This window comes from Lagenorhynchus albirostris, chromosome 6 (genome assembly GCF_949774975.1).
Source record: "Lagenorhynchus albirostris chromosome 6, mLagAlb1.1, whole genome shotgun sequence".
In the NCBI taxonomy this organism is placed as follows: domain Eukaryota; kingdom Metazoa; phylum Chordata; class Mammalia; order Artiodactyla; family Delphinidae; genus Lagenorhynchus; species Lagenorhynchus albirostris.
Genome location: NC_083100.1, coordinates 70303719 through 70326840, shown reverse-complemented (window position 1 = coordinate 70326840; position 23122 = coordinate 70303719). Strand labels below are relative to the sequence as shown.

Here is a 23122-nt window from a genome sequence, read left to right as displayed (position 1 = left end):
TTTCTAGACTATCTGTAGATAGTTAGAGAATTTAAATAGAATTGAGATGATTTAGAGTATTGGTACGGGTAGAATCAAGTTATAAGGACTGCTTGGTGGGAGAACTCTGGTCACACTCAGATTTCTCTTTCAGCATGAACTTCAGTGCAAATGCCATTAATGGTGTCTCTTCCATTAATAGAGAAAACAGTTGTCACATAGACTGATGAACTGTGGAAATTTCATGGAATCAAGATCGACAAGAGTGCTGTTGCTCTGGACCATCTGCCAAAGTATCAAAATACCTTTTTTTTTTTTTTTTAAGAACATCTACCTTAGCAACTGCTATTTTTGTTTCTCAATTCTATACACTTCTTTTGGAACAGTTCATAAAGCAGATCACTGTGGAACAAAAGGACACTTTATGAAAGCCTATTTCCCTGCCTTGGTGCATATTTGTGTAGTGTTTTACAGAGTACAGTGCTTTCCCAGTTATGACTTGGTCCCCTATGGCAGTGATTCTAAATCTTTCACACTTGCTTCTCCCTCTTCCTCCCCTCACCGCCCCCTCTCCACCAAAAAAAATTATGATCCAAGAAGTCTTGGACAGGGGTGGCTGATCTGTTTTTTGAAACTGCCCTGGATTATTCTAATGTACTGACAGGTTGGGAACCCATGTCCTACAGCATGCTGTACCCCAGACATTCTAAACTGGGACAGATGAGGGAACCGAGGTCCACAGAAAGGTTACAGCTTATTTACTCTCACCCATCAACAAGCATATCTAGACTGGACATGTTTTCTGCACTTCAACTCTGATTCTATCTTTGGTTGACTAGGCTTTTTAATTTTGATTCTCTAACTTGTATTAAGAGAGAAATTAACACATTTTACACAAGATGTGGTCTCAGTTAAAAATAAGATTTGGAATCTTATTTTTTAGCATCTTTTTAATTTTTTCCAGATGCAAAAGGAAATGAAACAGAATCAAATTTTTTAATAAACTCTTGCTCCTCCACAGTAGGGTAGCATAACAAGCTAGACTTAACTAGATCTGAATATTCACATTTGGGATCTGGGACTTAACTAGATCTGAATATTCACGTTTGAGGAAAACTGGAGTGGCCCTGAAAAGAGTAGAGATTTGGGTAATTTTGGCACAGAGGCAGGTTTGAGAAGTTGGTTTGTCAGGCTACCCAGGGATTTTTAGTCCTGTCTTCAGGAGTATTCAACAGTAGGAGTAAGAAAGTGTGTTGCATGGTATAAAAATACTGTATCTGGTTTTAAACTTCTATCATATTATACATTTAAAGTCACAACCTAAACATCTTGGGAATGACTAGGAATGGAGATCTGGATATCTCTGAAACCTTATTTATTTTCTCACTGGAGTTCTCTCAGTTACTTCTAATAAGACAAGTTGTGACTTGCAAACATTTGCCCAGCAGCCTCTAGGTGTCCTCAGGGAAATTAAAAGCAGCGGTATGAAGAGCCGTAGAGTTTTGTGCTGGTAATTAAGAGCACAGAGTACAGCTTATAATTATGTAGGCTTTTGCCTGTTCCCATTTATCATTGGTAATATTCTCAAGGCTAAATGACTGTTCAGCGATTTCAACTGCGATTTAAGAGAAAATAGACCTTTTTGTGAAAAGGTCCTCTGTCTCCTGAAGTTTCATTCTCTTTTCATAGAAGAGCTCTCTCCTTTCGTAGTGGTTATGATTTAGTAAATGACTCAGAGATGCTGGAGGGGCCCCTAATCTGTTAACTCATGAGATTTTAACTACTTCTTTTTCAAAAACAACTTTGCCCTTTATGAATCTGGTGCAACCTGTGTCATCTCTTCTGGTTGGCGGGACCTTTTTAAGATTACTGAAAATATTTTTTCACACTTTTTAAATTAAAACCAGAAGATAGGTACAAATGTTCTACTCTTGTGAAAGATCATTAATAATACTATTTCATTATCATAAATTTGGTAGAGTAGAAGAGAGAGACTTAAGAAAAATAACACATTCACTCTACCAGAAAGTTATTTTTCTTGTTATTTAACACTGTATAAATGTTAACAGAACAGAACGTTAGATAACGTTCCTGTTTGGCTAATAATCTCTTCATATAAGGTAACAGACTTATACTAAAATGCCTTACTATTTTATGCATATCCTAGTTTTCCTTCTGACGTTGTCCAGTGGGCCTATCCTCTTTTTTGGTTTATATTTGGGAGAAAAAAAGTGTGCATCTTGTGGCACAAAGTGGTACAATAACAAGTATTGCTTCTTTCTCCCTCCACTGTTTTCTTTTAAAAAATGTAAGGGGTTTGTTTGTTTGTTTCTTTTTTGGTAAAAAGATTTTGGCCTGGTTGACTGTCAACCAGTATCAGAGGACATTAAAAACTTTAAGAATATAAGCAGGAGGGAAGGCATACTTAGCCATCATTTCTTCCTTTAGATTTCATTATCACTCAATTGGTACATTTTTCCTGACTGTTGTTAATTATGTCTCTGTTAGCACTTTTGTTCAAAATTGAATTCAATATCCTCTCCTCTCCCCCTCAGTATTTCTTCCTGTTTCTCTGTGGCTGACTAGCATCACTGTTTGCCTAATTTTTGAAGAATATGGCTGGTGAACTATCTTTAACAAAATAACCTGATTACTTTACTTATTAAAATATAGATTATAGGACTCCTTCCCAGGCCAACTGATTCAGAATTGCTGGGCCCTGAACGCTTCCTTCTTGTCTGTTGTACAGATCCAGTTGGCCAACAAATCCTATTGATTCTACCTTTAAAATGTCTCTTGAATTCATTCATCTTTCATTTTCCCTACTCTAGTTTAAGCCCTCATCTTTCACTCAGAATACAGCAGTAGCTTCTTATGGATATCTTCACTTTGTCTCCCTCATTTGTTTATATTCCCTGCTGATATCCAGTTAATCTTTCTAAAACATATCCATCTCCTGCTTGACAATCCTCCATTATTCCTTAATGTTAGCAAGTTAAAGTCTAAATTTCTTAAGAGTGACATTCAAGGTCTACTGCAATCTGGCCTTATCTAATCTGCTGTGTAGTATAGTTTATGTAGTTAGTGCACTCTGTAACTCTAGGGTGTAACTCTTTCCAATTATGGTCTACATGAACGGTACCTATAGGGATCTTTCAGTGCAGCACAATCACACATGGTGGCCCTGACTATGCACCTGTCTTAGCACCCTGACCTCTCCATCCTGTCTGTACATACACCTTACTTTCATAAATACAATACTCACCACCAGTCCCTAAATGCACTATACTAGTGATTTCTCAGAGCCTCAGCTCCTTCAGAGTGAATGTTCTTTCCCCTCTCATTCTCTACTTGTTGAAATCCTTCTCATATTTCAGGTCCCAGTATAAGCGTCAGATCCTCTGTGAAGCCTTCCACAGTTCCTCTCATGTTAATTGTTCCTTCTATTGAGCCTTTTTCCTGCTCATACTCTTTATTTAACAGTTCTTTCTTTTCTTCTTCTTTTGAGATAAAACTTAAATACAATGAAATGTACAAATCTTGAGTGAGCCTTTGGGTCAGTTCCTACAAATGCTTCTACCTATGTTTCCCAGATACCTATAAAGATACGCTTATACATTTTTACACATTTATAATTGATCTGTTAATATGGTTAATCATTTCCATGTGTTTCTGCCTTACTAAATTATAAGCTCTAATTAGAGCTTATAAGGCAAAGACTATGAGTTTGTCTCTTTCCCATGGAAAAAGGAGAACCTACTGTGTGTTCAGCACTGAACCAGTCTTGAATATTGTACCAGTTAGGATACAGCTCAGCTCCTCTCTTAAGAGACCCCCAAAGACACTGGCTTAAACAAATAAGACAGATATTTTATTTCTCTCACGTATTACAATTCAAAGTATAAGATGTCCAGAGCTGATCTGGCAGTTCCACAGTGTCAAGGACCTGTCATTCTTGTTGTTCCACCATCCTGGAAGTGTTGCCCTCACCACAGTGTTTTGGGTGACTAACCACAATATTCCATCCAACTGGGAAAGGGAAAAAGAAGAGAGCTTGTCTTGGAAGTTATACTTACTTGCCGATGACCAGAACACAGTCACATGACCACATCAGCTAAAAATCAGGAATACTAGAAGAGGAGAGAATGGATATTGAGGAACAGTTAACAGATATTGCTTCATATATGATCTCAGTCTTCACAATAAACCTACAAACTATATATAAGAAAACTAATGCTCAGAAAAGCTAAGTAAATGGCTAGAAAACTGCAGATCTGAGATCTGAATTCAAAGCCTGTACTTTTTTTTCATTCTACCTAGTAAAGTGTTAGGAGGGACTATATAATTGTTATGAAATAAAGAAAGTCATTAATTTTCACAGTGTTACATCATGTATTTTCATATCACATATTTTCACAGTATCATGTCTCTTCTAGGACATCCCACATAACTTTATTCCATACTTCTCATTATCTTTAAATGAATTACCATATCAACTGGCTTGTAACTTTTAAATCTATGATATCATTTATGAGGAAAAATCACTATATTTGCCAAGCAAAAGCTTCTATACTCTGTATTTGTTTAGAAATGCTGTCTAGTCATAAAGTTGAAGGAGATTGTCTTGTAACCCCTTCACTTTAAAAGCAAGAAAAATCGAGGTCCAGAGCAGATATAGGACTTGTCCTGTATTCCATTACTACCCTTGCTTCTTTTCAAGCATCATGGACAAGGACTAGCCTAATTAATCACTTCTATAAGTAACCATAATTGTTATACTTAAGAATTGTCTCAGGTTTGCAGAGTTGTCCTGATCTGGAAATTCAAACTGAACAATGCATAAGAAATGTGTGTAATCCTGGGCTGTTTTAGTGAAGAATGGATATTATCTAGCACAAAAAAAAATCTTTATAATTGTCAGGAACCTGTTTTAGAAAGGATGACTGCTATTTGACAGTCAAATAAAAGGAATGGGTGAGGTCATTCCTACCCATAATTCAAAACCCAAGTCAAATGCCATCTACCTCTCAAAGCCTTTCCTAAACCTTGTAAATTGATGTGAGCACTTTCCTTTCCAAACTCTAGCCTTTAAATATCTCCAGGTACTCATATATATTCTTTAAGTTACAGCTAATGGTGTAACTTAAACCTACCCGTCGTCAGGGTAGGTTTCATGTCTGTTTTGTTTTCACTACATCAGTGGCGGCCAGCCCAGGCTTTGTTTTTTGTTGGCACTCAGTAAATGTTTTATGGAATGAAATATCCATCATGGCATTTTAGGAGAATACTTTGCAGCTGGCTTTAATAAACAATCCTTGAACTAAGAGTTTCAAAGATTTAGTCCCAGTCACTTGCTTATAGCTTTGTAGCTGTATGCAGGTCATTTAACTCCTCTGAGCCTTATCAGTCAGATTGGAATACGAGTAACAGGAAATGAAGAGCTGGTGAAAAACTTTGTAAAAGGAACACAACATTAAGGTGGCACTATCCCTAAAGCCCCTTGCTGCATCCCACATAGTGCCTTACATGTATTAAGCAAACAACTACTTCAGTTTTTCTAATTTAATTGAATCATAATGGTATATATTTTATTGAAATCAAAGTTTGGCCCTAGTAGTTGACACAGCTTTGTTGGAGCTGGGAAATTTTACCAAGGGAAAATAAAATTATTGGCCCTCATGCAGGCTGATTCTCCTATCCTAGAACAGTTTCGTTATGAACCAAGGATCAATGAAAGAGGAAGCAGCCTGATGCCCAGGGATTTTCTTAGTACTTCTTCCTGTGCAAGCACATGCTGGACCTGGGAGGCAGAATAGGAACTTGCCACCCTCCATTTTCCATCTTACAGGAACAACCCAAAGGAAAAAAGGGACTTCTGTCAGAGGAATAGAGGTAGGTGTGACAGGACTATCCTGAAGCCAGGATTACCCTGGGGGTGGGATGCTTTGTATTCTGCCCACCCAGCTATACTGTCTTGGGCATCAGTGAGTTAAGTTTTTCCTTGTGTGGTATGAGGAAACTAGTAAACCAAACCCAGAAATAAAGAAATTACCACGGAAGGCTTTCCTTAAAATACATTTAAAAGAGTGAAGCCATAACTAGAAGAATGTTTCCAAGGCAGAGCTGGCTCTAGCTTGGACCTCCTGGGTTTAGGGGATGAGAGTGGCCATTTGATTTGAGTTTGAGCATGTTTATTGTAAATAAAACCATTTCCCTGGAGCCTGGCAAGTTTTGCAGAAGACATACCAAAATGTAATTGAATTGTGACTGCCTCTTAAATTGTGAAATTAATTTTACACTTAACAAATGCTTTAAAAAATAGAGGAACAAGTGGCTTTAAAGTTCAGAGTGTTAATATTTGAAATCTGTCCAATTTAATTAACTGCGTCCCAGAGACTGTTTCCTTTTTCTCTGGTCAGTGTCACTGATCTAACATCCAATTTTCTTCTTTGTTGTGAGAAAGGAATTAAATGCATCATTTATTTAGTTGTATTGACCTGAATCATATCTCCCCAGCATACATTCTTATTTCAGGAAATCGGATGCATCCATGTGGAATTTACTCAGTAACTCTTCCTAGTGACATTTGTGTGGAACTGAAATGAAGGCTGCACATGATTTACTTGCATATGATGCAGCTGTTTTTAGTACTGTATTTACATTTTTAAAAGCAAGAATGCACCTTCTTGATGGAACAGACATGCATTTTTAGATTCACAGACTCAAGAACCGTAGAACAAAGAAGTTTCTTAGAAATTGAATCCAGACATCTCTTTTTGTTTTGAAGAGGTAGAAACTTGAGTCCCAAAAGATTTAGTGGCCCTGAACTAAGCTCACAGGGTCAGCCAGTGATAGAACAAAACAAGAAACTAGATGGGTTCCCAATTCAAGCCTCTTGTTTGTCCCAGATAAATATAGGTGTGGTTTACATTGACAATTTGTTATGACATCTGCAGCTTATTAAGACAGTGATAGACAACCTAGCCACTTAGCTACTTAAATCATCTAATTTCTGCATGAGCATATTACAGTATACTATAGTCCCTTTAGCTACCTACCCTTATTTTTCTTTTCCTGCTTATATACTTATTTTTAATCTTGTGTTTTTTTAAGCCACCCTAAATCAATTTTTTGAATGATAATATCTAAATAAATACTCGAAGTGATGCTTTGTGTTCATGCTAATTACTCATGTTTCCGTAGTGTCTACGGTATGTCAGAGATCCTGGCAATGTTAATTATCCTAACAGTATTTCATCTTTTCCATCTATCAGAAGTAGCAGTAAAAACAAATTTCAAGTGGAGTGCCTAAAAAATATATCATTCTTTCATTGCTTCACAAGGTAAAGACACTGTAATCCCCATAATAAAATCCTTGAAATTGTTTTTATCAAGCCTAGAAAATAACTTAGGAGTGTATTTAGTATCTTAAAATGAAAGACTGGGCTTCCCTGGTGGCGCAGTGGTTGAGAGTCCGCCTGCCGGTGCGGGGGACGCGGGTTCGAGCCCTGGTCTGGGAGGATCCCACATGCCACGGGGCAGCTGGGCCCGTGGGCCACAGCTGCTGAGCCTGCGCGTCTGGAGCCTGTGCTCCGCAGCAGGAGAGGCCACGATAGTGAGAGGCCCGTGCACCGCGATGAAGGGTGGCCTCCGCTTGCCACAACTAGAGAAAGCCCTCGCGCAGAAACGAAGACCCAACACAGCCAAAAATGGATAAATAAATAAATTAATTAAAAAAAAAAATGAAAGACTGGCTGACGGGATTGAAATATTACCTAGGTATTTAAAAGGGCATTGTGATTTATGGTAAACTGATTTTCAACAAGGCTGCCAAGGGCATTCAGTGGGAAAAGAAAAGCCTTTTCAACAAATGATACCAGGACAACTGGCTAGCCACATGCAGAGGAATGAATGTGGAACCCTACCTCATACCATATTATACAAATTAACTCAATATGGATCAAAGATCTAAATGTAAAAGCTAAAATTATAAAATTTCTAAAAGGAAATGCAGGTGAAAATCCATGTAATCTTGGGTTAGGCAGTGGTTTCTTAGATATGATATGAAAAGCACAAGAACAAAAAAAAATAGATAAATTGGACTTCATCAAACTAAAAACTTTGTCAAAGGGCACTATCAAAGAAATGAAAAGATAATCTATAGAATGGGAGAAAATATTACAAATTATATATATATGTATGTATATATGAAAAGTGGGCAAAGGACTTGACTAGAGATTTCTCCAAAGAAGATATACAAATGGCCAATAAGCACTGTAAAGATGCTCAACATCAAAACTGTGATGAGGTATCACTTCATACCCACTAGGATCCTAGCATATAATTTTAAAATGGACAACAATTATTGGTGAAGATGTGGAGAAATTGGAACTCTTGTACGTTGCTAGTGGAAATATAAAATGGTACAGCTTCTGTGGAAACGTCTGGAACTTTTGTGGCAGCTCCTCAAAAAGTTAAACATAATTGTTATCTGACCCAGGAATTCTGCTCCCAAGCACATATCTAAGAGATTAAAAACATATGTTCACACAGATATGTATACACAAATTGTAGCTTTATTCAAAATAACCAAAAAGTGGAAACAACCCAAATGTCCATTAACTGAGAAATGAATAAACAAAATGTAGTATATTCATAAAATGAAATATTATTCAGACATAAAAAGCAATGAAGTACTGTTACATGCTACAACATGGATAAAGGTTGGAAATTTTATGCTACATGAAAAAAGCCAGAGACAAAGGGCATGTATTTTATGACTCCAAACGTCCAAAGTAGGCAAATCCATAGAGTCAGAAAGTAGATTAGTGGTTGTCAGGGGATAGAGGGGAGATGTGAATTGGGACTAACTGCTAATAGGTACAGGCTTTCTTTCTGAGGTGATAAAAATGTTCTGTGATTAGATATTGGTGATGGTTACACAACATTGTGAATATACTGAAAACCACAAAAGTGTATACTTTAGAATGGTGAGTTTATGTTATATGAACATCTTAATGTAAAATACTGAAAGTTTTTTAAAGCATATATACCTGACAATAAAATAAAGGTGTTATAAAAGGTTAGAGACGGTTATGAAGGATTTCTAATCATAAGGGAGTGAAATAATTTGGTACCCCCAAAATCCCCTATGACTGATAGAGAACTTTGTCTACTCTGGCTTTCAGAGGATTAAGAGAAAGGCTCTGTGGTGTGGTTTTTACAGCTTGACAGGAAGAATCAGTCATTAGATGACCCTCTGCTCAGAGTCAGGGAATGTCGTTAGAGATGTTATGCAAGTTGAGATGATAAAAATAAATTACCTCCACTGAGTAAATCACCTGTAGTTCAGAAATAGCAAAAAAGTTGGCAAACTAATAGAGCATAGGGGTAGGACTGATGGGATGTGATTTTTCTTTTTTAATGTAGAGTCCAACGGCAGCTCTCCCTAGATTTTGTGCTAAAATAAGAGCATTTTCACACATTTTAATTGCTCTGTGATAACAACAGTGTGAACTCCATCCACAAACATTTATCTACTTAATTTTGCTCTAATTTCAGTGTAGCAAGCATTTACCTTGTAAGTGGGAATAACTGTCCATTTAGTAAAAAGAAATCCCTTCTCACATTGCTAATCCTGTTGTGCATTTCTGTAATAAAGAGTAATAACAAATGGCCTTTTACGTTTTTCCATTTTTAGCTTGCATTTCTAGAATACCATGTGCAAAGTAGGATCTTTATGAACTGGAACCCTAATTGCTCCTTAAACATTAGTAAAAAATATTTAAAAATTGTAGAAGTTAAGGTTTCACAATATTTCTGATCAGGATTTTAAATGAGGCTTTTTTGCCTTTATAAAACTTGATAGTACTTGGTGCTATAATGTTCATGATAAACCATATAGAACTGTCTTTGAGGTACATTTTTTTTTTTTTTTCGGTACGCGGGCCTCTCACTGTTGTGGCCTCTCCCTTTGCAGAGCACAGGCTCTGGACACGCAGGCTCAGCGGCCATGGCTCACGGGCCCAGCCGCTCCGCGGCATGTGGGATCTTCCCGGACCGGGGCATGAACCTGTGTCCCCTGCATCGGCAGGCGGACTCTCAACCACTGCTCCACCAGGGAAGCCCTGAGGTACATTTTTAAAGTGAGATTTATATAACTTAATAGCTATCTAAATTTTTCAATTATTTTCCAGACCTGTCATTTACTCCATCATTTATAGTGATGCTACAGGACAGAGAGGAATGGATAAAAACATTGGCGAGCAACTCAATAAAGCTTATGAAGCCTTTCGACAGGCATGCATGGATAGAGATTCAGCAGTAAAAGAACTACAGCAAAAGGTATGTGGTTTTGGTTTTGAAAGTTATTTACCCTGGTAAATGGAATTTGAGTCTTGTGCAATGGAAAATATTATATTGTTAGAAAGTGCCTTGAAGAACTAAAACACAGTGATATATTAATGGATGAAATTTGAGATTTTTATTTATTATCTTTTTTAAAAACATTGTGACCTGTGGGAAGAATTCATTTTAAGGTGATTGTATTGAGGAAAGATAAGAATGTTATCTTCCATAAATAATTTTTAAATAAAATGACAAACTGAAAGTCAGAAGTATTATTATCTCAGCTAGTTTGATTTTTTTGTGTTTTTTTTGTTTTTTTTTTCGATACGCGGGCCTCTCACTGTTGTGGCCTCTCCCGTTGTGGAGCACAGGCTCCGGACGTGCAGGCTCAGCAGCCATGGCACACGGGCCCAGCCGCTCCATGGCATGTGGGATCTTCCCGGACCAGGGCACGAACTCGTGTCCCCTGCATCGGCAGGCCGACTCTCAACCACTGCGCCACCAGGGAAGCCCTTTTTGTGTTTTTTTTTTTTACATGGTTATTTGGCTGGTGCGAGGACTGTACAAATCTTAAAATATCCTGGAACTAAATTTGTTATTAATTTATAATAGTCTTCCATTCTTTAAATGTAACAGTTAAAAATCAACTATTTCAGTGAAATCTTTAGTGACTTACCAGAATGTTCAGCTTTTTAAAATTACTCCTGTACACGTAAAACTTCTGTTTAGTGCTTTCAGTTTCAAAAGAAAGTAAATTGGAAGAAAGGTATACCCAGGCAAAAATTACTTGGTCTGGTAGTTACCAGGCACATGTCTGTTATTTGTCCATTATAAGGTTTTCACTGGTCTACAGCAAAATGAGAATAATGTAATGAACTTCTTACAATGCTAAATTTATTCCGTTTAAAACTCTGTCCTTTATTCTGATATTGTTTCCATGTTTCTGTACTGTCAGAATAAAGAGCAAAATTTTATTAACATATATATTCATTGAATGATGATCATAGAGTTTTTTGTTTGCTTGTTTAATATCATTACTTAGTGTTTTGGGGGTCCCCAATGCCGCCCACACATTCTGTGATTCTCTAGAAGGACTCACAGGACTTAGTATACTGTCATACTCAGAGCTAAGGTTTATTACAGAGACATTGTAAAGATACACAGCCAGATCACTAATGGAAAAAGACATCAGGTGGAGTCTAGAGGAATCTGTGTGCAGGCTTCCTACGCTCTTTCCCTCCTGTGAGAGGTCACACAGAGTGCACCGTCTCCAGCTTCAAAAATTCACTCAACACACTTGCAGTGTTTTGGCATGGGGAACTCCATTTGAGACTCAAGAGCTTGGGTTTTTTTTAAGGGCTGGTTACATAGGCACCCTCTGTCAACCAAAATTTCAGATTCTCAGAAGGAAAGTAGTTATTCACCATAAATCTCATGGTACAGTCTAAGTAGGCTGGCACAGCATTTAGAATCTTATCACTTAAACGTTTTCAAAAATCAAGTTCCCAGATGCTGTGAAGGGCCAGCCTTGCAAATAGGCCTTTCTGAAGATAAACAGCCTAAGGCCTGCTATGTTAAATTATTCCTGCACGGGCAGTTGAAAGTGGAGGATCTTATGTTGGTTCCCTCAATTAAAAAAAAAAATTTACTAGCCTGTGGAATTCTGAAGTCTAAGAAATATGCTAGCCATGCGGTTCTTAGTTTCTTCCATAAATATAGGAACTACACAATTCCCTTCCTCCTTTCCATTTGATACATCTACTATAAAACTAGCTGTTATACATACTTCACTGCATTCCTCAGAAATTATCATTATTCTTTGTGATTCTCCTTTTGATTTACTAAAGAATACTCACAGTTATATAGGTAAACTTAATGGGCTAGATGTCTTCATTAGGGGTGCACAAGAGAAACAGATGGGATAATGACAGGCACTTTCTCAATTTTTTTTTTTTTTTGAGGTACGCGGGCCTCTCACTGTTGTGGCCTCTCCCGTTGCGGAGCACAGGCTCCGGACGCGCAGGCTCAGCAGCCATGGCTCACAGACCCAGCCGCTCCGCGGCATGTGGGATCTTCCCAGACCGGGGCAAGAACCCGTGTTACCTTCATCAGCAGGCAGACTCTCAACCACTGCACCACCAGGGAAGCCCTTTCTCAATTATTGAAATGAAGTTTGGATTTCTTTTCCTTTCCAGTTTATGTATAAGGCATAATCACTTTTTAAAAAACAAAACAAAAACTCCCAGCTTTTATTCTTCTTATTTTCCCATTAGGTTCATTAAGAAACTTCACCAATACTGTACTTGCTCTAGGAAAGTTAGGAAACACAGAATTAGGGAAAAGGAATATTGAGATATTCTTGGGTTAAGGCAGGCACAGGAATTTCTCTGTCTCCTCTTCTTTCTGCACTGGCCAGTGGTAAGCAATTGAAAACTTTTGTAATTTAATCTCTTATCTGCCATGGAAGAAACCTTCACTCACAGCAGCAATTATCTTAAAGAGGGGAAAGGGAAATATTTTTTTACATTTCTCAAGAACAGGGGAAGAAAAAATATATACTATATATTCTTATATGTTAAACTCTAAATATTTTGATTTATTTAAGAAACATTATTGAGTGTCTGCTGTGTACTGGGTCCTTAATGAGGTTCTAAGAATACTGAAATAAAATATAGTTTATGTCCTTAAGGAACTTTCAATAAGTAAAAAAGGAAGATCAAGTTATTACCATAGCATACTAAGTGCTACAGTAGAGATCTGTACAGGATAATATGTGAGCACAGAGAAGAGGCATCTATCTCAGTCTGGAAGGATCAGGTCATAAGCCCACTACTAAGCCCAACCCTTTAGCTAAGATTAGGAGGAGTTGGGTAAATTAGGGAAAACGGATCCTGCAAGCAGAGAGAGAATATTATATAATAAAATCTTGGAAGTGAGGAATGTATGGTATGTTTTATGTACCATAAGGTGATCCTATGGCTCCAGAAGGAACTATAGGGCAGTATAGGAAAAGAAGCTGTGAAGGTAGATTAGAGCCCTATCTCTATGATTATGATTATGTAGTTTGTACGTATTCTTATTCATTCAAAATTTATTGAAGGATTTAATATATGCTTTAGAAGGGTCTTCCTGACAGTGGGATAGGGGATAAATAGGATAGAGAATTCACTCAACAAACATACATTGATGCTAAGCAATGGTCTAAGATCCAGGAATATAAAAATAAGTGGCAAATCAAGTTGCATTTTAATATATATATTTCTATTAATATACATATATTAAATACATATGTACATATGCTTCAATTTACAAAAGAAAGAATGAATGCAATCATTTCAAGCGATCAAAATGAGGACTTAAATTAAGCATTGGGAATAAATTTGGGAATAAATCTAAGATTTATTTAGGAGATAGAATGAAAAGCAGGTGGCATATGAATGTAGGCCACTTCTGAGGGTGATGGCATAGATTCTAAGATGATACCCATGTATCTGGAAGAGAAGACTGGATTAATAGTGGTGCTGATGAACTGAAACCAAGAATGGAGAAGAAGGTTCAGATTTAAGGGGTTGGGAAATAAGATGTATAATTAGATTTTAGTTATTAGGTTTGGTTACCTATGGGACATGCAGGTGAAAATGTCCAATGGATGGTTGCAAATATGGACCTAAAAGCCTAGGTAGAGTTCTGAATTGGAGTTTCTAGATATAGGTTGTAGAACAACAGATTTCATCATAGCCTTGAATGTTTATAACATTTCTGAGTTATATGTATGGGGTGAAGGAATATATGAAGGACAGGAGGGTAAGAGGGAGAAAATAAGGAAAACCAGTAGGTTGCTGGAGATTCAGAAATAGGTTAAGGAATTTACTATGAACAGAGGAGAAACACCCATTCCTCTAAGAATTGGAGGGAACAAGAGAGAGAAATAGCTGCAAGTGAAAATAAGTTTGCAGATAAGGGGTGGAGGTGGCAGGAAGTTAAAAGGGTTATCATGAATCACTTATATCTGGAATCCAAAAAAAGTCAAACCTGTAAAAAACAGAGAGTAAAATGGTGGTTACTAAGGAATTGGAGGGGGGCAGATAAGACTGACGGTGTTTAAATTTGTAACAAGTAGTAAAGCTAGAGATCCAATGTACGGTATGACAAATATAGATAATAATATGGTACTATAATTATTTACTGTGATAAATATGACTACAACAATCCTATTACAATATATAAATGTATCAAAGTAACACACTGTACACCTTAAACTTACAAAATGTTACATGTCAAATTCATTCAATTTAAAAAAATCAAATAAAAAATAGTAGGGTTATCATATGAGAGTCCATTTTTTTCCTGTGAAATACAAGATAAGGTCATCTACTGAGTGAAATGATTTTAGAATATTCTGAAAGTGGTAATAAAGACTTGAAAGCTTCAGTTAAGAAAAGAAAGAAGAAAAATTTTGCATCCAGCCTTCACCATGAATTTTTGGTGGTGTCAATCCATGTTTGCTGGTTATTTTTTCATCAAGTTTCTTGATATAGAAGTAGAACAAGTGGGTGGCCAAATCCAGGATTAAGAGATTGTAGAGTTAAGAGTAGAAGAATTTCTGGTTAGGTGGCCAGAAAGTGCATACTAAAGCAATTGAAATTATGTGCTTTGCGATATAAGCTAAAATCAGAAAGAAGCTAACCTAGGAGGAATCTAACAGACTAAGAACAAAAAGAGGGTTTATGGCTGAAGTGTTCATGAAGTGAGAGAACAGATATAGAGGGAGTAGAAGAATGTGAGAGTTCAAAGGATAGGTTATTGTCAATGAGTAAATATTGATGTTTAGGATCTTCTGTCTTCATAATGAGTCATAAAAGTGGGTAGCTGGAATGAGATTGAGGAATTCAAGAAACTCTAAGACTAGAGCAATTCTCCTAGAATGGTGGTAGTTTTAGGAGCATTTAGAGAGACTGTTGTGAAAGGAAGAGCAAAAATTCTTGAATGTGAGGAAATGACTAGTATCTTGGAAGATAACTGTTTTGAGGAGAGACTGGTATAATTGAATGCCTTGTGAATGGTCTTTTGCTTAAGTTTAAATGAGTAATGGCCCAGAAGTGGCAATAATGAAGCAAGATCATACTTATCTTTTTGTTCTCCCACATCTAACTCCATCACCCAACCCCTGTGGTTTGATATGACACTAGACAGCTTCATATGAGGGGGTTACAGAGGCATCTGTATCCTCAAGAGACAACATAATTATTCCCATTTTAATGTGAGATGCCAGGCTTGCTGAAATGCACATTCTTAACCACTGGACCACCAGGGAAGTAACATGGCCCTTTCAAAAGAACAAAATAAATTTCCAGAAACAGCTCCTGAAGAAAACATGCATCAGACTTAATAGACAAAGACTTTAAAATAACTGTTGTAAATATGCTCAAAGAGCTAAATGAAGCCAGACTCAAAGAACTAAAGGAAATCGGGAAAGCAATAATATGAACAAAATAAAAATTTTACTAGAGGGGTTCAAGAATACACTTGAACAGGCAGAGTACATAATCAGTGAACTTAAAGACAGGTCATTTGAAAAAATGGAGCCTGAGGTACAAAAAAAAAAATGAAAGAAAAGTTAACAGAACCTAAGGGACTTATAGGACACTATCAAGTGCAGCAATATATGCATCAAGGGAGAAGGAGAAGAGAGAAATTCTTTTGAAGAAATAGATTATTTGAATAAATAATAAAACTTCTCAAGTTTGAGGAATAACATGGATATACAAATCCAGGAAGCTCAACACACTTCATGTAGGATAAATCCAAGAGTCGTACATCAAGACAAATTATAATCAAACTGTTGAAACACAAAGGTAGAATCTGGAAAGCAGCAGGAGGAAAGTGACTCATCATGTACAAGGGAGCCCCAATTAGGCTGTCAGTGGATTTCTCAGCAAAAACCTTGCAGACCAGAAGACAATGGGATGATGTATTTAAAGTATTGAAGAAAAAAAACTGTTAACCAAGAATTTTATATCTGGCAAAACTGTCCTTCAGAAATGAGGGAGAAATTAAAATATTCCCAGACACACAAAAGTGGAAGGAGTTCATTACCCCTAGACCTGACTTACAAGAACTGCTAAGGCATGTCCAAGTTGAAGTGAAAGAGTGCTAGAGAGTAACTTGAAGCCAAGTAAAAATATAAAGTCCTCTGGGAAAGGTAAATACATAGACAAATATAAAAATCAGTATTATTATAATTTTGGTTTGTAACTCTGATTTTTATTTTCTACAGGATTTAAAAGACAAATGTATAAAAAATAATTTTAAGTCTATATTAATGGGTACACAGTATATAAAGGTAAAATTTGTGACATCAATAGCAAAGTGGGGGGCAGAGCTATAAAGGCATAAGGTTTTTGTATGCAGCTGAAGTTAAGTTGTTGTCGATTTGAGATAGATTGTCATAACTTCAGGATATTATATGTAATCTCAGTGATAACCACAAAGAAAATATAAAATATTCACAAAAGGAAAGGAGAAGAGAATCAAAGTGTGTCACTACAAAAAACCAACTAAATACAGAGGAAGGCAGTAGCAGAATAAATGAGGAACAAAATGCTATAAGACATACAAAAAATAAAGAACAAAATGACAAAAGTAAGTACTTCCCTATGGGTAATTACTTTAAGTATAAATGGTCCCACCCTACTCAAAAGACATAGATTAGCATAATGGATAAAAAAACTGGATTCCACTATGTGCTGTCTATAAGACTCACTTTAGATTTTAAAACATGCATAGATTGAAAATGAAAGGATGGGAAAAGACTCCGTGCAAATAGTAACCAAAAGAGAGCAAGTGTGGCTATACTAATATCAGACAAAGTAGACTTTATGTCAAAAATTGTTACAAAAAAAAGGAGGGACATTACATAGTGATAAAAGGATGGTATCAAGAAGATATGACAGTTATAAACATATATGCACTGAACATCAAAACTCAAAAATATACGAAGCAAACATTTATAGTATTTAAGGGAAGAAATAGATGACTCTACAGTAACAGTAGGCAGCTTCAATATCTCACTTTCAACACTTCCATTAATGGATAGAACAACCAGACAAAGATGATCAATAAGGAAATAGAAGACTTGAGCAACATCATGGACCAATTGGAAATAGCAGACATATACAGAATAGTCCACCCAGCAGTAGCAGAATTCACATGTTTTTCAAGTTTACATGAAACATTCTCTAAGACCATATTTTAAGCCATTAAAAAGGCACCATAAATTTAAAAAGATTGAAATCATACAAAGTGTCTTTTCTAATCACAGTGGAATGAAACTAGAAATCAATGGCAGAAGGAAAACTAAGAAATTCACAAGTATGTGGAAATTAAATAACACACTCTTAAATAACCAATGGGTCAGAAAAAAAATCATAAGGGAAATTAGAAAATATCTTGGAGACAAATGAAAATGAAAGCACAACATACCAAAACTTATGGGATGCAGTGAAAGCGTGCTGAAAGGGTGAAGAAAGATCACAAATCGGTAACCTAACTTTACACCTTAAGAAATTAAAAAAAGAACAAAATAAACCCAGAGCTACCAGAAAGAAGGAAATAGTGAAGATTAGAGCAATGATAAACAAAATAGAGACTAGAAACTAATAAAGCCAATGAAACCAAGAATTGGTTCTTCTAAAAGATCAACAAACTTGACAAATCTTTAGCCAAATTGATTAAGAAAAAGAAGACTCAAATAACTAAAATCAGAAATGAAAGAGGGGACAATACTACCAAATTGGATAACCTAGATAAAATCGACAAATTCCTAGAAACACACAACCTACCAAGACTGGAACATGGAGAAATAGAAAATCTGAATAGACCTATATCTAGTAAAGAGGTTGAAACAGTAAGCAAAAATTTACAACAAAGAAAGCCCAGAACTTAATGTCTTCCCTGGTGATTTCTACCAAACATTCAAAGAAGAATTAACACCAGTCCTTCCCACACTCTTCCAAAATATTGATCAAGATGGAACACTTTCCTAACTCAGTTCTATGAAGCCAGCAACCCTAATCCCAAAGCCAGACAAAGGCACTACAAGAAAACTACAGGCTGATATGTCTTATGAATATTAATACAAAAATCCTCAACAAAATACTAGCAAACGAAATTCAACAGCATTTTAAAAGGATTATACACTTTGACCAAGTGCGATTTATTCCTGCAGTGCAAGGATGGTCAAGTCAATCAGTGTAATCAAAATTAGTCAATGTGGGCTTCCCTGGTGGCACAGTGGTTGAGAGTCCTCCTGCCGATGCAGGGGACATGGGTTCGTGCCCCGGCCCGGGAGGATCCCACGTGCTGTGGAGTGGCTGGGCCCGTGAGCCATGGCTGCTGAGCCTGTACGTCCAGAGCCTGTGCTCCACAACGGGAGAGGCCACAGCAGTGAGAGGCCCGCGTGCCGCAAAAAAAAAAAAAAAAAATCAGTCAAGGTAATGCACCACTTTAACAGAATGAAGAGGGGGACAAAAACCACAGGATCATCTCAATTGATGCAGAAGAGTTGATAAAATAACACCTTTTTTTTTAATAAAAGCGCTCAACAAACTAGGACTAGAAGGAAATTATTGCAACATAATGAAGGCCATATACGAAAAACCCACAGCTAACATAATACTCCATGGCAAAAGACTGAAAGCTTTTTCTCTGAGATCAGGAACAAGACAAGGATGTCCACTTTCACTACTTCTATTCAACATAGCACTGTAAGTCCTACCCAAAGTAATTAGGCAAGAAAAGCAATATCCAAATTGGAAAGGGAGAAGAAAAATTATTTCCATTTGTTTCCAGATTACTTGATCCTGTGTGTAGAAAACCCAAAAGATTCCATCAAATAAACTATTAGAACTAATAAACAAATTCAGCAAAGTTGTAGGGTACAAAGTCAACACTCAGAAATCATTAACATTAAACAAACTGAAAAGGAAATTAAGAAAATTCAATTTACAATAGTATCAAAATGAATAATATACTTAACAATAAATTTAACCAAGTAGGCGACAGACTTACACACTGAAAACTACAAAATGTTGCTGAAAGAAATTAAAAGAATAGGGAGTTCCTTGGTGGCTTAGTGGTTAGGATTCCAGGCTTTCACTGCCGTGGCCCAGTTCAATCCCTGGTCGGGGAACTGAGATCCTGCAAGCTGCACAGAGCAGCCAGAAGAAAAAAAAATTAAAAGAAGAAACATATGGGGGAAAGTCTGTGTTCTTGGGTTGGACCCTTACCTTTCACCATATACAGATTAACTTAAACCTGATCAAAGACCTAAATGCGAGAGCTACTATAAAATTCTTAGAAGAAATCATAGAGGGAGAGCTTCATGACATTGGGTTTGGCAATGACTTCTTAGATATGACACCAAAAACACAGACAACAAAAGAAAAATTAGGTAAGTTGGACTTATCAAAATTAAAACTTTTGTGCATCAAAGGACGCTATCAACAGAGTGAAAGGCAACCCAAGGAATGAGCGAAGATAATTGCAAATCATTTATCTGATAAAGGATTGATATTTAGAATATATAAAGAGCTCCTACTCTCAACAACAAAAAACAACTTGATAAAAAAATAGGGAAAGGACTTGAATAGACATTCTCCAAAGGAGTTACACAAATGACCAATAAGCACATGAAAAGATGCTCGACATCATTAGGGAAATGCAAGTTAAAACCACAGTAAGACACCACTTTGTACCCATTGGGATGGCTATTACAGAAAATTAAATTAAGGGGCTTCCCTGGTGGCGCAGTGGTTGAGAGTCCGCCTGCCGATGCAGGGGACACGGGTTTGTGCCCCGGTCCGGGAGGATCCCGCGTGCTGCGGAGCGGCTGGGCCCGTGAGTCATGGCCGCTGGGCCTGTGTGTCCGGAACCTGTGCTCCGCAACGGGAGAGGCCACAACAGTGAGAGGCCCGCATACCGCAAAAAAAAAAAAAAAAAAAATCAGTGTTGGTGAGGATGTGGGGAAATTAGAACTCTTGTACATTGCTGATGGGAATGTAAAATAGTGTATCCACTGTGGAAAATAAATGATGTTTCTTCAAAACAAAACATAGGATTACCATATAATCTAGCAATTCCACTTCTGGGTACATACCCAAATGAACTGAAAGCAGGGATTCAAAGAGATATTTGTATGCCCTTGTTCATAGCAGCCTTATTTAGTGGCCAAAAGGTGGAAGCAACCCAAGTGCCCCTCAATGGATGAATAGATAAACAAAATGTGGTATATACATACAATGGATAGACTAGTTGGATTCAGAGAGACAGAAAGTAGTAGGGTGGTTCCTAGAGGCTGGGGGAAAGGAGTGGGGAATTAGTGTTTCAAAGGACAGATTTTCAGTTGGGGAAGATGAAAAAGTTCTGGAGGTGGATGGTGGTGATGGTTGCACAACAATGTAAGTGTACTTAATGCCACAGAACTGTACACTTAAAAATGGTTAAAATAGCAAATTTTATGTTACATATATTTTACCACAACTTTCAAAAGATCTATTACCAAAAACCAAAAATCAGTGTAGCCTAGATTCTCCTGCTATCTATGTTTTATTGCTGTTCACCTGTCATTCATCAGTTTGTGCAGACTCGCCTGCCTTTTACCACTTAGCTGTCCATACTCCAAGTCAGTTCTTCTCACAGCATTTCTTCTAGTTCACTGCAGTTTAAGACTCAGAAGCTCCTCTTTGAAAAGTCAGTGTGCTACATCCATTTAAGAACATTCTGTCAAGCAAAGACATCTGAGCATTCCAAATCAATAAAGGAGACAAAGACAAATAAGGCAGGTAAGTGATTTTTTTAAAATACTATTGGCCAAAATTACAAAAGCAGCACATGCTTATTGAAAAAAATGCAAATAATCCAAGATACACAGAATATAAAGTGATGGTCCTCTCCCTCACTTCCCAGAGGTAATCATTGTTAGTAATATATGTATATCCTTCCAAAATATGTGAATCATGTTTTTTCAAAAATGGAGTTACGCTAATTTGAAAAAGGTTTTAAATTTTTTTAAATATCTTTATCTTCACCATCATCATCACTAAGATTTATTGAGGCTTACGTTTGCCAAAGTGCTTCACAGTCATCTGATTTAATCATTTTACAGCTCTTATGAGGAAGAATTATCTTTCATATGAGGAAACTGAAGTACAAAAAGGGTGAAAAAACTTGCCCACAACCACATCACTAATAAGTAGTAGAACTATGATTTGAAAAAAAAAAATTGCTTGACCACAGATTTCATGTCTATGACTTCTTTGCCTAAAATCATCCATAGTCTTTCAAGTTCACACATACAGAACTACCTCATTCCATCTAATAACTGATCCTCTCTCTTGTACTACCTCTTACTTAAAGCACTATTTTTCTTTAACATTTCAGATACCATATTTGATTTTTCTCATTCCTTTTTGGGTTGCATTTCCTCATTCTTCTCTGTAGGTTTATTCTCTACTACCAGGTCACTAAACATTAGACTTATTCAAGGCCTTCTTTGCATCTTACTTTATATTCTTGTATGAGCTATTTCATCTTCTCCTATGGCTTCAAATACCTATGACAGTTACTCTTAAATTTATCTCCCTACTCCAGATTTACTCTCTGAGCTCTAGACTCATATATCTTATTGTCACTTGGAAGGCACATTAAACTGAATGTCAGACCTGAACTTATATATCCACTATTTTTTTCCCACCTATACCATATTAATAGAGTAATGAGTTTTATAAGGTACCGTGTGGAATAATACTGCCTTTTATTTATCCTAAGTTACCTCAGTTAAATTTCAAAGGATGATCCTTCATACGGCTACTAATATCCTACTATTGATCGTCAAGTATATTTACTTTCCCTGGCCCCTAAGAGGTGTTCTTCTCTATACCAAATTTTCCATTGTTACATCTAGGCACTCCTACCACCATGACATTAAATTGTTTGTCTTAGAACCTCTAGTCTGTAAGAAAACATGACTATTTTTAGCTCTTCCTTACAGTTTAGCCTTTATTCTAGACCATATTAAAATGGCAGGTAATCCCAGAAAATACTGAACCAATTTTATCCTTTTCCCTCCTTCAATCCTTAAATTCATATTACTTCAGAAAGCAGAAAGGAGAATTAACTTTTTATGAATGAGTATATTTTACAAGAGTCACATACTTTATATGTAAATACTCCCAGCCCTACAAAGTTGGCATTGTTAGCCCCGTTTTCAAATGAAGAAACTGACACTCTCAGAAATAAGTTAATTTTTTAACATAAGTGGCAGAATCTATACTGAAACAGTTTATCTGACTCAAAAGTCCATATTCATTATACTAACCTAGTTAAATCACAGCCCATTCCAGGTTTTCAAACCGTTTTCTTCCCATTGCTATAAATAACCAAATATAATCTTCCCTATCCTTGGATAAATCCTTACTTTGTGATTTATATATCTCTTACTAAGAGAGCCTAGAGTATAAAGTTTGCCATTCATATTTCTTTTATTCATCCTACAAATAATTTATGATGTTCCAGGAACATAATAAATGCTAGGGATTCAAAGATACATAAAACATAAAATGTACCTTTTAAAGGATTCACAGTCTAATATGGCTTATTCTGTTTCTTGCTTTGTATAAGCACTTAGGTATACCCAGACTAAAAGGTCTTCTGACTGTTGCAAAGTAGAGGAATATTTTAATCACGTTAGCCCCTGACATAAACAACTTTTAATGTGCTTGAAGGATAAGAGAAGAGA

General features: G+C 36.6%; 1 protein-coding gene across 13 annotated transcripts in view; it reads left to right on the top strand.

Annotated features, from left to right (window-relative positions):
- Positions 1–23122, top strand: part of TANK (TRAF family member associated NFKB activator) — an 87438-nt gene that overhangs the window by 23389 nt on the left and 40927 nt on the right. For 10 of the 13 annotated variants that reach the window (XR_009541175.1, XR_009541173.1, XM_060152779.1 and 7 more), the window contains exon 2: positions 10176–10323. Coding sequence is in view for 9 of the 13 variants with exons in the window: in XM_060152779.1 (XP_060008762.1) it covers positions 10225–10323 (99 nt within the window). In the remaining 4 variants the exon portion in view is untranslated. Of the gene's footprint in view, positions 1–9965; positions 10112–10175; positions 10324–23122 lie in introns of those variants that run through there. The other 3 variants (XM_060152774.1, XM_060152780.1, XM_060152781.1) reach the window with 3 other exon arrangements.